Source organism: Pseudophryne corroboree, chromosome 11, assembly GCF_028390025.1.
Source record: "Pseudophryne corroboree isolate aPseCor3 chromosome 11, aPseCor3.hap2, whole genome shotgun sequence".
NCBI classification, from domain to species: Eukaryota; Metazoa; Chordata; class Amphibia; order Anura; family Myobatrachidae; genus Pseudophryne; species Pseudophryne corroboree.
In genome coordinates, this window is record NC_086454.1 from 134,185,397 (window position 1) to 134,199,463 (window position 14,067).

At 46.0% G+C, this 14,067-nt stretch overlaps 1 protein-coding gene across 5 annotated transcripts in view; it reads left to right on the forward strand.

Annotated features, from left to right (window-relative positions):
• The window catches only part of GPHA2 (glycoprotein hormone subunit alpha 2), a 289,765-nt gene that overhangs the window by 141,529 nt on the left and 134,169 nt on the right, over positions 1-14,067 (forward strand). For 3 of the 5 annotated variants that reach the window (XM_063946136.1, XM_063946134.1, XM_063946135.1), the window contains exon 2: positions 2,128-2,257. In XM_063946136.1, the coding sequence (XP_063802206.1) occupies positions 2,157-2,257 (101 nt within the window). In that variant the 5' untranslated portion in view covers positions 2,128-2,156. Of the gene's footprint in view, positions 1-2,127; positions 2,258-14,067 lie in introns of those variants that run through there. The other 2 variants (XM_063946137.1, XM_063946139.1) reach the window with 2 other exon arrangements.

A 14,067-nucleotide genomic window follows, 5' to 3' on the forward strand; every position in this document is an offset into this window, starting at 1 on the left:
GCGCCTAAATTTATGTGGCCCCCCTCTCTTTTTACCCTTTTTGCACCTGGATACTGCAGGGGAGAGCCCGGGGAGCGTCTTTCCAGCGGAGCTGTGAAGAGAAAATGGCGCTTGTGTGCTGAGGAAGAAGGCCCCGCCCCCTCAGCGGCGGGCTTCTGTCCCGCTTCTATGTGTAAAAAATGGCGGGGGCTCGAACATATATCCAGTGCCTGACTGGATATATGTGTTATTTTGCCAAAAGGTACCTTAATTGCTGCCCAGGGCGCCCCCCCCTGCGCCCTGCACCCTACAGTGACCGGAGTGTGCGGGTGTGCTGCGAGAGCAATGGCGCACAGCTGCAGTGCTGTGCGCTACCTTAAGTGAAGACAGGAGTCTTCTGCCGCCGATTTCGATGTCTTCATGCTTCTGCTGCTTCAGTTCTTTTGGCTCTGCGAGGGGGACGGCGGCGCGGCTCCGGGAACGGACGATCAAGGTTAGGTACCTGTGTTCGTTCCCTCTGGAGCTAATGGTGTCCAGTAGCCTAAGAAGCGCAACCTAGCCGCAGTTAGTAGGTTTGCTTCTCTCCCCTCAGTCCCACGTAGCAGAGAGTCTGTTGCCAGCAGAAGCTCTCTGAAAATAAAAAAAAACTAAACTAAAATACTTTCTTCTTAGCAAGCTCAGGAGAGCCCACTAAAAGCACCCAGCTCTGGCCGGGCACAGATTCTAACTGAGGTCTAGAGGAGGGGCATAGAGGGAGGAGCCAGTGCACACCAGGTAGTACTAAATCTTTCTTTAGAGTGCCCAGTCTCCTGCGGAGCCCGTCTATTCCCCATGGTCCTTACAGAGTCTCCAGCATCCACTAGGACGTTAGAGAAAGTAATAACTGCAGCGCCCCCCAGGTGTGACCGCTGGGGACAAAAAGGAGTCACAGCCTAAAAAAGCGACCTCGCAGGAGCTGCAGTGACAAATATATTTACTATATATATATATATGTGAATAGGGAAAGCGCTTGTTTGTCACTGCCTGGTCTCCCCTTTCACGCGTCACTCAGTTTACTTGTGTCGTTTGTTCATTTCAGCATGTACTGGTGCTGTCACTGCCAGTGCCATTGCACAGACAGAGGCAGAAAGTTGGGATTCTTGTGTAGCTCCAGTGAACAGTATGAAGAGAACAGCTTTCAGGGCATTTAGTGGGAAATTAAATTCCAATTATGGAGGTAAGATGCTGGTGTTCTGTCCATATTGCCGGAACCTGGCAGTTGCCAGCATTGCAGATTTTCCAAAACAGGTTGGCCGGAATATGTGCAATGTTGCCAGTTAATTACAATATAATAGCGCAATGCATCTTTAGGCGCCACCATAGGTCGCATCATCAAATTTGCTCCAGCCCTATGGCAAGTGTACATTTACTATCCGAGTATGTGGAGAAAATGTCCCCCTCTGGCGATCCATGTAAGGTCCATAGTGTCTCACCTCCTAGCCTTGTCCACTGCGCACGCATGTGATCCAGCAAACATCGCAAGAGCCCATGCACAGGTGGATCCCCACATAAGCCGCCGCAAGTATGTATGTATGCCGGCAGGTAATATGCCGATATGTGAAATACAAAAAAAAAAACCATAGACCACAGAAGTGCACTTATCGCTTTTTAAATAACATCTGAATGATATTCCTTCACCATACAATATTATTACAGAGAAATGATTTTCTCTATATTGTCTGCTTTCATATATCCCAGAGTTCATTGTATGTGTCACATAGTGCCTGTTATAGAGCCTTTGGCACTTACCAGCTCTTCTTAGATCTTCCCTATTGACGGGCATTCATGGCAGTGTCCCCAGGCTGCTTCGCTGAGCAGGGTGCAGACTCTGTGACAATAAGGAGACGCCTCCAATGTCTCTGGTGCCTCCACCCCTGAAACACTACATAATTATTGCTGCTTCCAGGTCAGTTTAGAACTTGTTAGAGTGTTGTAATTGAGGACAGATTCATTTTAAGCACTTTGTGGTCCTGTCTTGAGTTTTGTGTAGCCTACTACTTGGCAACTGACCTGTTATGGACCCTAGATATTTTTACTTCTTAATAAAAGTTATTTGACCCTGTAATGTATTTGTCATTGTTGAATAATATATGGATTTTTTTCCTACAGAATCTGCTTCTGTGTATCTGAGCAATAACATGCCCATAAAGCCTTTCTCCTTCCCTCTCCCTGAGACACGATTCCTGCATACCGCAAAGTATGTGTATAAGTTCAAAATCCAATATGGCTTCCAATTTAGGTAAGTTCATCATAATGCATGTAAGTCATGGAACAGTATTTCAAATAAGTAGGTCATTTATTTGTGATTAGGGCAGAGAGATGTGGAAGTGGACAGGGACAGAACAGAAAAATGGGTTTCCTCAGTATAATAAATAGACCTGTAAGTGAGACCAGGGCTTCCTAGAATGTAAGGAATCACAGAATCACAATCGCCTGCATTTGTGTGCTCCCATTTCCTGAGTATGCTAAAAGCAATTTCACGCAAGATACAGCCTGCAAACTGGCGTATCTTTATCTCTGCATCAGTCTTCTAGAATTCTGGAAAGCTCCCGAATTTGGGGGAGAGTCTCCTGGCTCCTGGATAAGTAAACAACTCTCTCAGCTCTTTCAGTGTTCAGTGGGCGGGACGTGGGGCCTGATAATACGAATTGCTATGAATTGTGGCCCCGCCCCAGTGCAATTTGCCAAAAATCGCAGCAAAACATTGTTGGGGCTATTATGAAGAGTTTTGCCGTGTTACTCCCCCAACATCTCTGGACCTCCCTCTCCCAAAGTGGGACATGCCAATGTCAGAAACTACAAGTGTCCGCTCTGTGAAACATCTCTTAGCCTGCAAAGCTTCATGTGCATAAAATCTCACCTCTTTGGGCCTAATTTAGGTAGGATCACAAATTGTGATCAAAACCAGAATTTAATGCTCGGCGGGCTCATGTGCAGGTCCCGTCCTATCACATAATTTGTGGTGCTATAATGACATTTATTTAAGACATTTATTACTCAACATGCTGTTACAAGATAACCAGTGTCACCTTCTTAGCTACTGGAACACCTCAGATTTGTCTTGTCAGCTTGTGCTGCTAACCAATTAGGTGCGGTGAGGTCAATGGGCCTAATTCAGACCTGGTCGCAAGCATGCGTTTTTTGCACTGCTGCGACCAGGTAATCGCCGCCTGCAGGGGGAGGGGGTACTCGATGTGCAGGGGTGCGAACGGATGTGCAGAGAGCTGCACAAACTTTTCTCTGCACAGTTCAGGACTTACTTACCCGCTGCGACGATCCAGACCGATGCTGACGTCAGAGGGCTGGGTACGCCTGCGTTCTTCCGGACACTCCTTAAAAACAGTCAGTTGCCGGTGCGATCTCCGGTGCGATCTCTTTCTTTGTAAAATCCATCGCTGTCCGGCGATGCCGTTGCCGGCGGCCAACGCGCCTGCGCATTGCAGTGCAACTGCAAACGCATGTGCAGATCAGAGTCGATCGCACTGCTGCAAAAAAAACCTAGCGTACAATCGGGTCTGAATGACCCCCAATAACTGGGGAAAAGCCAGATTTCCACACACATATAGAGCGGGATGTAATGAAGTCCGAATTCAGCAGCCGTGCGGGATGCCAGCTGAATGCTGACTTTTCTCTTACATCTTAGAGGATGCTGGGGTCCACATTAGTACAATGGGGTACAGACGGGTCCCTTGGGAGCCATGGGCACTTTAAGAGTTTAATAGTGTGGGCTGGCTCCTCCCTCTATGCCCCTCCTACCAAACTCAGTTTAGAAAATGTGCCCGGTGGAGCCGGTCACAGCTAGGGAAGCTCCTAGGAGATTTTCTAGTTTTATTGTTTTTTTTTTTAAAGAGTCAGTTACAGGGAGGCTGCTGGCAACAGCCTCCCTGCTTCGTGGGACTTAGGGGGGGAGTAAGATCCAACCCTAGAGGTTAATGGCCCCTATCTCCGCTGACAGGACACTGAGCTCCTGAGGGTGATGATCGCAAGCCCACGAGGCGACCGCTCACTCCCGCAGCACGGCCGCCACCCCCTACAGAGCCAGAAGATGGAGTGGTGAGTATTAGGACGGCGCCCCGGTAAGCGGGTCGCCGGCGAGAGTGGCGGCATACGGGTTGGAGCACAGCCCTGCGAAGCTGCGCTCCGGAGGGCTCACCGGTACAATATGTGGCGCTGCGAGGGGCGCCCTGAGCCAGTGCACAGACCCTACACTGGTATACAGGGACTAACAGGGGCTAATATATTAATTATTATTATTATTATCCTTTTTTTATATGGCGCCACAAGGGTTCCCGCAGCGCCCAATTACAGAGTACATATGCACCTAATCAAAACAGGATAACAGTGACTTACAGTTGAAGACAATATAGGACAAGTACAGGGTAACTAAGCATAACTACACCAATAAACGACATAGAGATAAGTTCCAAAGTGACCAAAAAACTGCAGGATTTGGGCAGTTGAGGATTATCAAAGTAAGTAAAGTATAAGCACATGAGGGAAGAGGGCCCTGCTCGTGTGAGCTTACATTTAAGGGGAGGGGTAGACAGACAGGGGTGACACAGATGGGGTACATAGCACTGGCGTTTCTATCATGGGTGCAATGTGTGCGGTGCACACGGGCCCCTGGGTCCAGGGGGGCCCACACCGCACACATTGCACCCATATTTCATACTCACCTGTCTGAAGTTGCGGCCAAAGAACACAACAAAAATGGCCGCCGTGCATGCGCAATTCAATTTTTGTCTCCAAAACATGGCGGGCGCCATGTTTCGAGAGACCTGCGCATGCGCTGTAGACTCCGGCATATTGCCGGAGCCTACAGCATCGTGGAGAGGAGGGGGCCCACCCGGAGTGTGCACACGGGCCCCCTCCTCTCTTAAGACGTCCCTGGTACATCGAGAGTGTGGAACAGAGGGTTAGGGTGAGATTTGGCTGGGTTTGGTAAAGAAGTGGGTCTAATCCCGCTGTTAGCAACCACATTTACCTCAGGCCAGTATAATCTCAGCAGCGGGAAGACACGCCATTACAGGGGGCAGGGCTTCTTCCTCAGAGCGGATCCAGCACTCACCGGTGCCATTTTCTCCCTGCAGATCACACTACAGAGACGCTGACAGGGAGCGCTGCCCTCCTCTTCACTCCAGATATCCTCTGCGGTACCAGGGTGTATTAGACAAGGGGAGGAGAGTGTTATATTTCACTGTCTAATCTATTGAGGTTATTCAGTCAGCGCCAGGCATTTATTATAATAACTGCCCACTGGGACGCTGTATGGCTGGCTCTTTATACTCTGTGTCTCTCTGAAGGTACCCTGGGGGAAAACTGTGTCTGCATTTTCCTGAGTGTGTGTGCGTGCGTGTGGGTGTGTGTGTTGATAAAGCTAAATATTTATCTTATATAATACCCTTTATGAGGTCTAAGAACACTGTACTCTATCTACGTATGAAGTACCGTAAGGGTACGCACGTTGCGTAACAATCGCTTAGCCGTAGTCGAGACGCTCAAGCGTCACGTTCGCTCACGGCCAAGAGATCACAGGCAGGCACGCTATTGGCTGCTGACTAACTTAATGATTCGCTATAGCGTAGCGGACGCTCGGGACCACGAGGAGATCACCAGCGGCGCTGACGCTCACAATGTTAAACCTTTATATCTAAACCATAAACAATGAAATATGCTGTAAAACCTTAGTGTAGAGATAGGGTGTAGATGCAACCTAGTGTAACCTTATTAACTCAAAAGCTGTATGAGCGTCACCGACGCTCTGAGAATACTTAACACTATAAGAATTACACAGATACCGTGCTTAGGGTCCAACGCCTAATATATATATTATGAATGATATACTTGCAAAAGAATTAATACAAATACAAATCATACACTACAATATAACATAGACTACCTAACCAGATAACTACACAGGAAATATAATACAATTACTATTTAAAGGAAAATAAGAGAGAAAGGGGAGAAGGGAGAGAGAGAGAGAAATTGGCCCACAATAACAAGAAGATCAATATAGTTGCGGAGAAACACTTACGCACAAGGGGAAACGATCGCATGCGCCTCGATATCCAGCTCCCGATTATCAGCAATGAGAACCGTTGAAGAGAGTGAACTGGATATGGTCGGCCTGCCTATTTATGCCCCACACACAATGCAATTCAATGGTCCCTACAATCTCATTGTTCATTGGACACAGGAATTCGGCTTCGCATTATAACAAAAGGTCATAGGTTGATTCATACAGGTGGGCTGTGACTGCTTCCAACTGTTCAGGTGGGTGGGACACTGAGTTTCCCGCCGCATGACTAAATAAGAACAAATAATAGTAAATGGACATAAACTTCTTATGTCCATAACTATTCGCACGAGCGATTAATCCGCTCCAAACCAACACCGGAATATTGCTATTTAAATACTCTTCCGATGGGTACCAAACACCACTGTATGACCCCTGTTAGACCCTTCGTACAATACAAAGAGGGATCTCTCTGTTCAGGAACATGCTATGTTAACTAAACTTTCAGAATCTATCAAAGGGACCATGATCTACAAAATACATTATATAGTGAAAATATGTAACGATTGAGTCGCACGCTACGATCACATAAACTCTACCGTAAATACGCATACCGTGCGCCTGCGGGTGCCCGCGACTGTGAGTATGCGCACGTACGGGAGAGCGCACGCATGCGCAGCACGGACCTGTGTGAGGTGCAAATATGGTAGTGTGCATAGAGATATTTTTCTGACTTTGACAGTCCACCCTTTGGCAGTCAATAATAACTGCCACCTTCTAAAACATTTCAAAAGAGAAAAATATATGTCAGGGGTTAATACATTTACATGGTTGGGTAGGGGAGGAGAGGAGAAGGTAGGAAAAGGGTATGACCTAGTGAGATAGCAGAAGCATGTGTGTATGAATCCGTGCTTGGGGGTCATGTATCATCGTGCCGTACGTGTTTTAAATCAAGCTTCGAGGTATTGCGAAGTATACATTTGAATTCCTTCTTATCCCGTGGTACGGGTCTGTGGATGGGCTGTCAAACTTTACCGAGCTCTTTTCGGCTTTGGTTGTAACAAAATGGGGGAGCACATTTTAGTTGATGATACATGAATGGGGGAGATATGTGATTGCTGATATCTGTGCCTGTATTCCCTATCGACTATGTGTGTCATTACCTGAGGGTTGTAGAAATGAAGAAAAGACATAATTACGGTAAATGCGGTGGTATTCTATGTCAGGTAAATGTACATTCGTCGATTGAGGTCTTGTTTGGTGTCTGTTGAATGCAGTCTTCTTTGTGCTTTTGCCCATAAGGTGCGAGCAAAAGCTGTCAATGTCCATAGATTTACAAAAGTGTTGGGCTAGCGTAATTTTTAAATTTCTAGGGAAACTGGGGATCCATGGCATAGTTCATCAAAAATCTGTGTATCAGGTTGTCAAAACTTCTTCTTTAATCCCTCTGTTGTCTGTATATCGGCTCATCAAATTCCTCGTCCAAGTGGGTCTTTTTACCTTGGAGGAAACGGAAAAACAGGTGAAAGAAACGGACCGTAGAAATCGCATTTTCATCACATCATTGTTTCTACATTTGGGTCATAAATCAAGTCCATTGGAATTACAGTTTCCTCACTCCTCAAACTCATTACCCTAGTACGACGATTGCACCTCATTAAAGCCTGACCGCATCTAAATATCAAACCAATCGTTATGATAACACCTAAGATACATAGGAGAAACTTCCCAACATCCATTATGACTCCTTGAGCCCAGTCTCCTAAACCAGAGAACCAATTTCGCGGGTTCAACCATGACACCCAACCAGTCAGCTCATTACCTACAGCAGCAAGAGTGAGATTGTGTCTCTTGCGAAATTCCCACTTCAGTTGGAGAATATCGTCCATCTTTTGGTCTATGACCTCGACCGGGTCCTCGGTGCTATTCGTAATATATGTGCAACATTTCACGCCGTATTGTGTTGCCAGTGTGACACAATATCCGCCTGTCACTGCTGTGAGGTAATTAAGAACCATTCTATGCTGTACCAGTTCTGTTTTATAAGCCTGAAGTTCTCTTCCAGTATACCTAAACGTGTCATCATACATTTCAGTGATATTATCTAACAAATTGGCGAGCGCAGATATGTATTTATAATTCAACACTCCTCTGGCGGTGCGAGTGATGTCTAACGCGATTAGAAACTGAATCCCGGTGGATTCATGGATCATGTCAGAGGCCGGATGCTCTGTTCTTTCTATCAGGTGCCATTTAACTACGTGCTCGTAATGGGTGTGAGTATAAGGAGTTTGGGCAACACGGTGTATGTCTTTCATTTTGTCATGTGATACAGTCATTACTTCAGGCAGTACTTTTCCAATATAACACAATCCTTCAGAGTTTGGGGCAAGCCACTTATACGCCTTTCTCCCGCATATGAAATATGCATCATCGGGGAGAACATATGGGACGGAGTAGGACATAACCATATTACACACCTTCCATGTGAAATCTCCTAACCCTAATTCTTCCATCTGCTTAGTACACGTATCAGGTTGTACGATATGTGCACAGTATCCTGGTGATACCTCTCCAACTCTCGTAATCCTATTTCCTAAGGTATACCTATACCGGAAAGATTTTCCTCTACTGGCTATGTGGCGTATAAGCTCTGTATCTGTAGGCATTCTATCTGCTCTATGCGAAAAGGTCATGGTTTGATTACTCCATGACACTTCCCAATTTCCCGGCTTTCGGGGATTGGAGATGTTAAAACATAATAGGGACCTATCCACATGGTATTGGTGGAGCTTCAAACTAGGAGGGCTGGAGATATTAAACCTCCTGTCCACCGGTCTCCCACCACTTAACTCAAGTACCTCCCCTAACGTTAAAGGAAATGGTACTAGCCCTGATTTGCTATGACCTTGAGGTACTTGAGAGCATACCCAACAATCTGTTTTATTTAACACACTACCCACTAAGGAGTGATAGTCACTCAATGGATGCCGGTCCATATGGATATTAAAACTGGATTGGCATTTCTTTATGCACCCATCCTCAATGACATTGTTACAGAGCCGACAGATACAGTTTTCTTCAGCTAACAATCCTTCACAATTCCTTCTATGGTCAATGCTATCGGATCGTTTTCTGATACTCGCCTTTGCTTGTTGATTATGTTGTTCTTGGAAAACTACGCCTCCATCTCTGTCATCAGAACCCATTCCAGAACCTCTCTCGACCTCCATGGTACTCTCGCCGGAACAGACTGCTCTGGTCAACATCATGGTCAACAGGAAAATCCGGATCACAGTCTCTTGGGGCAAGTCCATCTTGTAGGAGGAAACGGAGAAGAATGAGAAGGGGAAAAAAAAATAATTTGAGGGGATGGGAAGTTGGAGAAAAACAATAAAAGGGAACAGGGGATCGACAACTGCTTTTGGTCTTGTGATTTTCAATGCTCAGGTGCCGCCTCAGTCCTCCTGGAACAGACACTCCAGTGATACAACCTCTACCGTCTGTTCCTTATCACGGGGCCTCTCTGGATCAGCAACCTTTTTACAGTGGGACGAATGAACCCAAGTCTCTCTCTCAGCAACCTTCAATGCTGTAGTGCTAGTCAATAAGACCTGGTATGGTCCTTCCCATCTGTCAATAAGGCAACCTGAGCGTAGAAAATTCCGTATCATTACATAATCCCCAGGTTCAATGTCATGACAATTACTATCTGGTAAATCAGGAATCACTAACTTCAGATTATCATTTTGATTCCTCAACTGTTTACTCATGTTAATCAAGTATTTTACAGTCACTTCATTGTTACACTTCAAATCATCCTGAGGGTTAATCATAACATGCGGTTGTCGACCAAACAAGATTTCAAAGGGAGACAGATTAAGAGGGGACCTGGGAATGGTTCTGATGCTGTACAGTACAATGGGTAAAGCTTCTGGCCATGTCAATCCTGTCTCTGCCATCACTTTACTCAGTTTATTTTTAATAGTGCTGTTCACTCTTTCCACTTTCGCACTCGCCTGTGGACGGTATGGAGTGTGCAGCTTGCTATCAATTCCCATCAATTTACACATTCCTTGAAAGACATCACCTGTAAAATGGGTACCCCTATCACTTTCGATAATTCTAGGGATACCATATCTACATACAAATTCCTGCACAATTTTCTTAGCAGTAAACATAGCGGTATTTGTGGCCGCCGGAAATGCTTCGACCCAATTTGAGAAAACATCTATACAAACAAGTACATATTTCAAATTTCGACAAGGGGGTAATTGAATAAAGTCAATCTGTATTACCTGGAAAGGGCCGCCGGCAGGTGGGATATGAGATGGTTCTGTAGGTATTGCCTTTCCGATGTTCCTTCTCAGACAGGTAAGGCATGACATTGCCCTTTTACTCGCATGAGAAGAAAATCCTGGGGCACACCAATATGCTCTTACCAACTTGCACATCCCTTCCTTGCCCAGATGAGTCAGCCCGTGAGCTGCCTCAGCTAAGCATGGAAGGTATGCTTTGGGGGCCACTGGTTTACCGTGTCCATCCGTCCAGAGTCCTGAGGACTCCTGACCATATCCCTTTGCCTTCCAGACTGCCTTTTCCTGTGTGGAACACAAATTTTGCATCTCACACAACTTCTGTGTGTTGATGGTATTAAATACCATCAGTTGTGTGGTGTCTGTCTGTCTGGGGGTAGCAGCTGCTAATTTAGCAGCTTCGTCTGCTCGGCTGTTACCAAGTGATACTGGGTCTTGGCTATATGTGTGTGCTTTACATTTGATAACAGCCACTCTGTCGGGTTCCTGTATCGCTGTTAGAAGCCTTTTTATGTGAGCTGCATGCGCTACCGGTGTACCAGCTGCCGTCATGAAATTTCTGAGGCGCCATAGGGCTCCGAAATCATGGACTACCCCGAATGCGTATCTAGAATCGGTGTAGATATTGGCTGATTTGCCCTTAGCCAATTCACATGCTCTGGTTAGGGCGACCAGTTCAGCAACCTGGGCTGAGTGAGGTGGGCCTAGCGGTTCCGCTTCTATGGTGCCTTGGTCATCTACGACTGCGTATCCAGTACACAAGTCTCCCGAGTCTGACTGTCTATGACAACTACCGTCCGTGTAGAACGTAAGTTCTACATCTTCCAAAGGGTTGTCACTGATGTCAGGCCTTGCGGTAAAATTTTGGGTCAAATATTCCATACAATCATGTGTGTCTTCCTTTGTATTAAATTCTCCTTCCCCACCACTCTCATCCTCCACCCTTTGTGCCTGTCCAGGCACACTTGGGAGATATGTTGCAGGATTTAATGCACTGCATCTCCTTATGGTGATGTTTACGGGGGCCATTAGTGCCAATTCCCATCTTGTAAACCGCGCTGATGAGACGTGTCTGGTTTGGGCAGAATTTAACAAGGCTGACACTGCATGTGGTGTATGAATTGTGAGGTTGTGACCTAGCACGACGTCTTCGCTTTTCGTTACTAGCAATGCTATCGCAGCAACGCTTCGCAAGCATGTGGGGAGGGATCGCGCTACCGTATCTAGCTGAGCGCTGTAATATGCTACCGGCCTGCTGGCATCACCGTGCTTTTGGGTTAGTACGCCTGCCGCGCAACCAGCACTTTCTGTTCCGTATAGTTCAAAGGGTTTCCCATAGTCAGGCATACCCAATGCTGGTGCCTGCGTTAGGCACTGTTTAAGTCTCTCAAATGCTGTCTCAGACTCGTCTGTATGCGAAATCCGATCAGGTTTGTTTGAGGAGACCATCTCCTGCAAGGGTAACGCTAGGATGGAAAACCCTGGGATCCAGTTACGGCAATACCCACACATTCCTAAAAATGTTCTGATCTGTTGCTGGGTTTGTGGCAGAGTCATGTCTCTAATTGCTTGAATTCTATCAGCGGTCAGGTGTCTCAGTCCTTGTGTTAGACAGTGTCCCAAATATTTTACCTTAGTTTGGCATAATTGCAACTTGTCTTTGGAAACCTTGTGTCCTGTGTCTGAAAGATGAAACAGGAGCTGTTTCGTATCCTTCAGGGATGCTTCCAATGAATCAGAACACAGTAGTAGATCATCCACGTACTGTATTAATACTGATCCACTCACTGGTTGGAAAGACTGTAAACAATCATGCAAAGCCTGAGAAAATATACTTGGGCTATCTATGAATCCTTGTGGTAATCGAGTCCATGTGTATTGGACTCCTCTGTATGTAAATGCAAACAAATATTGACTGTCAGGGTGCAGAGGTACCGAAAAGAAAGCGGAGCAGAGGTCAATAACAGTGAAAAATTTCGCAGTGGGAGGGATTTGCATTAGGATGACAGCTGGATTTGGCACTACGGGGAACTGACTCTCAACTATTTTGTAAATCCCCCTTAGATCCTGCACTAGCCGGTAACCCCTCCCCCCACTCTTTTTAACCGGGAAGATGGGACTATTGGCAGTGCTGGACGTTCTTACCAGAATGCCCTGTTGTAGCAAGCGCTCTATTACGGGATACACTCCTAACTCCACCTCTGGCTTCAGAGGGTACTGTGGGATTTTTGGAGCTATCCTACCATCTTTTACTTGTACAACTATCGGAGCTACGTTTGCCATTAATCCAGTGTCCTGTCCATCTTTAGTCCAAAGTGACTCTGGTATCTGAGATGTCATTTCTTCTACTTGGGAGGGAGTCCTATTTGTCATAATGGTATGTGACATTAATTTTGACGGGGAGTCTAACATGTCTCGCACTTCCTGAGCGTGATTCTCAGGTATGTCCAAGAATACACCTTCATGAGTACAATAAATGACGCACCCCATTTTACACAGTAAGTCTCTTCCCAGGAGATTAGTCGGTGCCGATGCAGCCAGCAAAAAGGAATGCTTGGTATGTAAAGGCCCTATTGTAATCTCGGCTGGTTTGCTAACAGGGTAGTGCTGGACTACTCCCGTTACCCCTATGGCTGGAATTGTCTTACCAGTGGTTCTCATGCCCACTGTCGAATTTATCACTGATTTGGCCGCCCCTGTGTCTACAAGAAAGTTTAATGATTTACCAGCTACATTGATTGCAATTTGTGGTTCACTTCCAAGGCTTGCAATCAATTTTACTGGTTGTAGATTACAGGTATGGCCACACCCCTATTGGGTATGGTGACCTCCCTGAATCCCGCTGGCAGCAACTACTTGTGATGGAGTTAATTGGGAGCTACCAGAGGCTTGCCAGTCTCTGTTCGGGGGGTATCTTTTTGTTTCCCCTGTATGTGGCTCATAACTCCGTTTCTGCGGACCTTGCTCCCAATGTCGTGTGTCGTGTCGTTGTCTAGGGGGTTGGTATGAGTTTCGTGAATTCTTCATTCTACAATCTCGTGCCATGTGTCCCTGTTTATGACAAGAATAACAAGTAACCACATTTGACTTACCCACAGGGTTTGGTGATATAAACAAAGGCTGCCTTGTTGTCAGGGCCTGTATACTTACTGACATTAATTTATCACCTTGTTGTTCCCTGTGTCTGGTGATGTTCCTATCGTGATCAATAGCAGCCTCTCTCAAAGTAGCCACAGACAGACCTCGCCAACATGGTTGTGTGGTCTGTACCCTAGTCTTCAATGACTCTTTTAAACCATCCATCAGTACCGATACTGCTACTTCTCGATGGTTTATGTTTGTTTTAATGTCCTCTATGCCTGTGTATTTTGCCATTTCTGATAATGCTCTGTGAAAATACTCTGCAGCTGTTTATGACTCCTTCTGTTTAATGGAGAATATTTTGTTCCATTTAACTACGGCTGGGAAATACTCTTTTAACTGTAAGCTTATTCTTTTTACATTGTCTTTGTTGTACACATCTGTAAGAGGTACATCCTGATCTAATCCACAGTCAGCTAAAAATTGAGCTGCGTCGACATTGGAGGGTAAACATGCTCTCAGCAATATCTGCCAGTCTTTATTGTTGGGCTCTAACGTGTTACCTAGGTCTCTGATGTATTTTTGGCTGGCAACTAAGTCTTTTCTAGGGTCAGGGAATTCCGACACTATGGT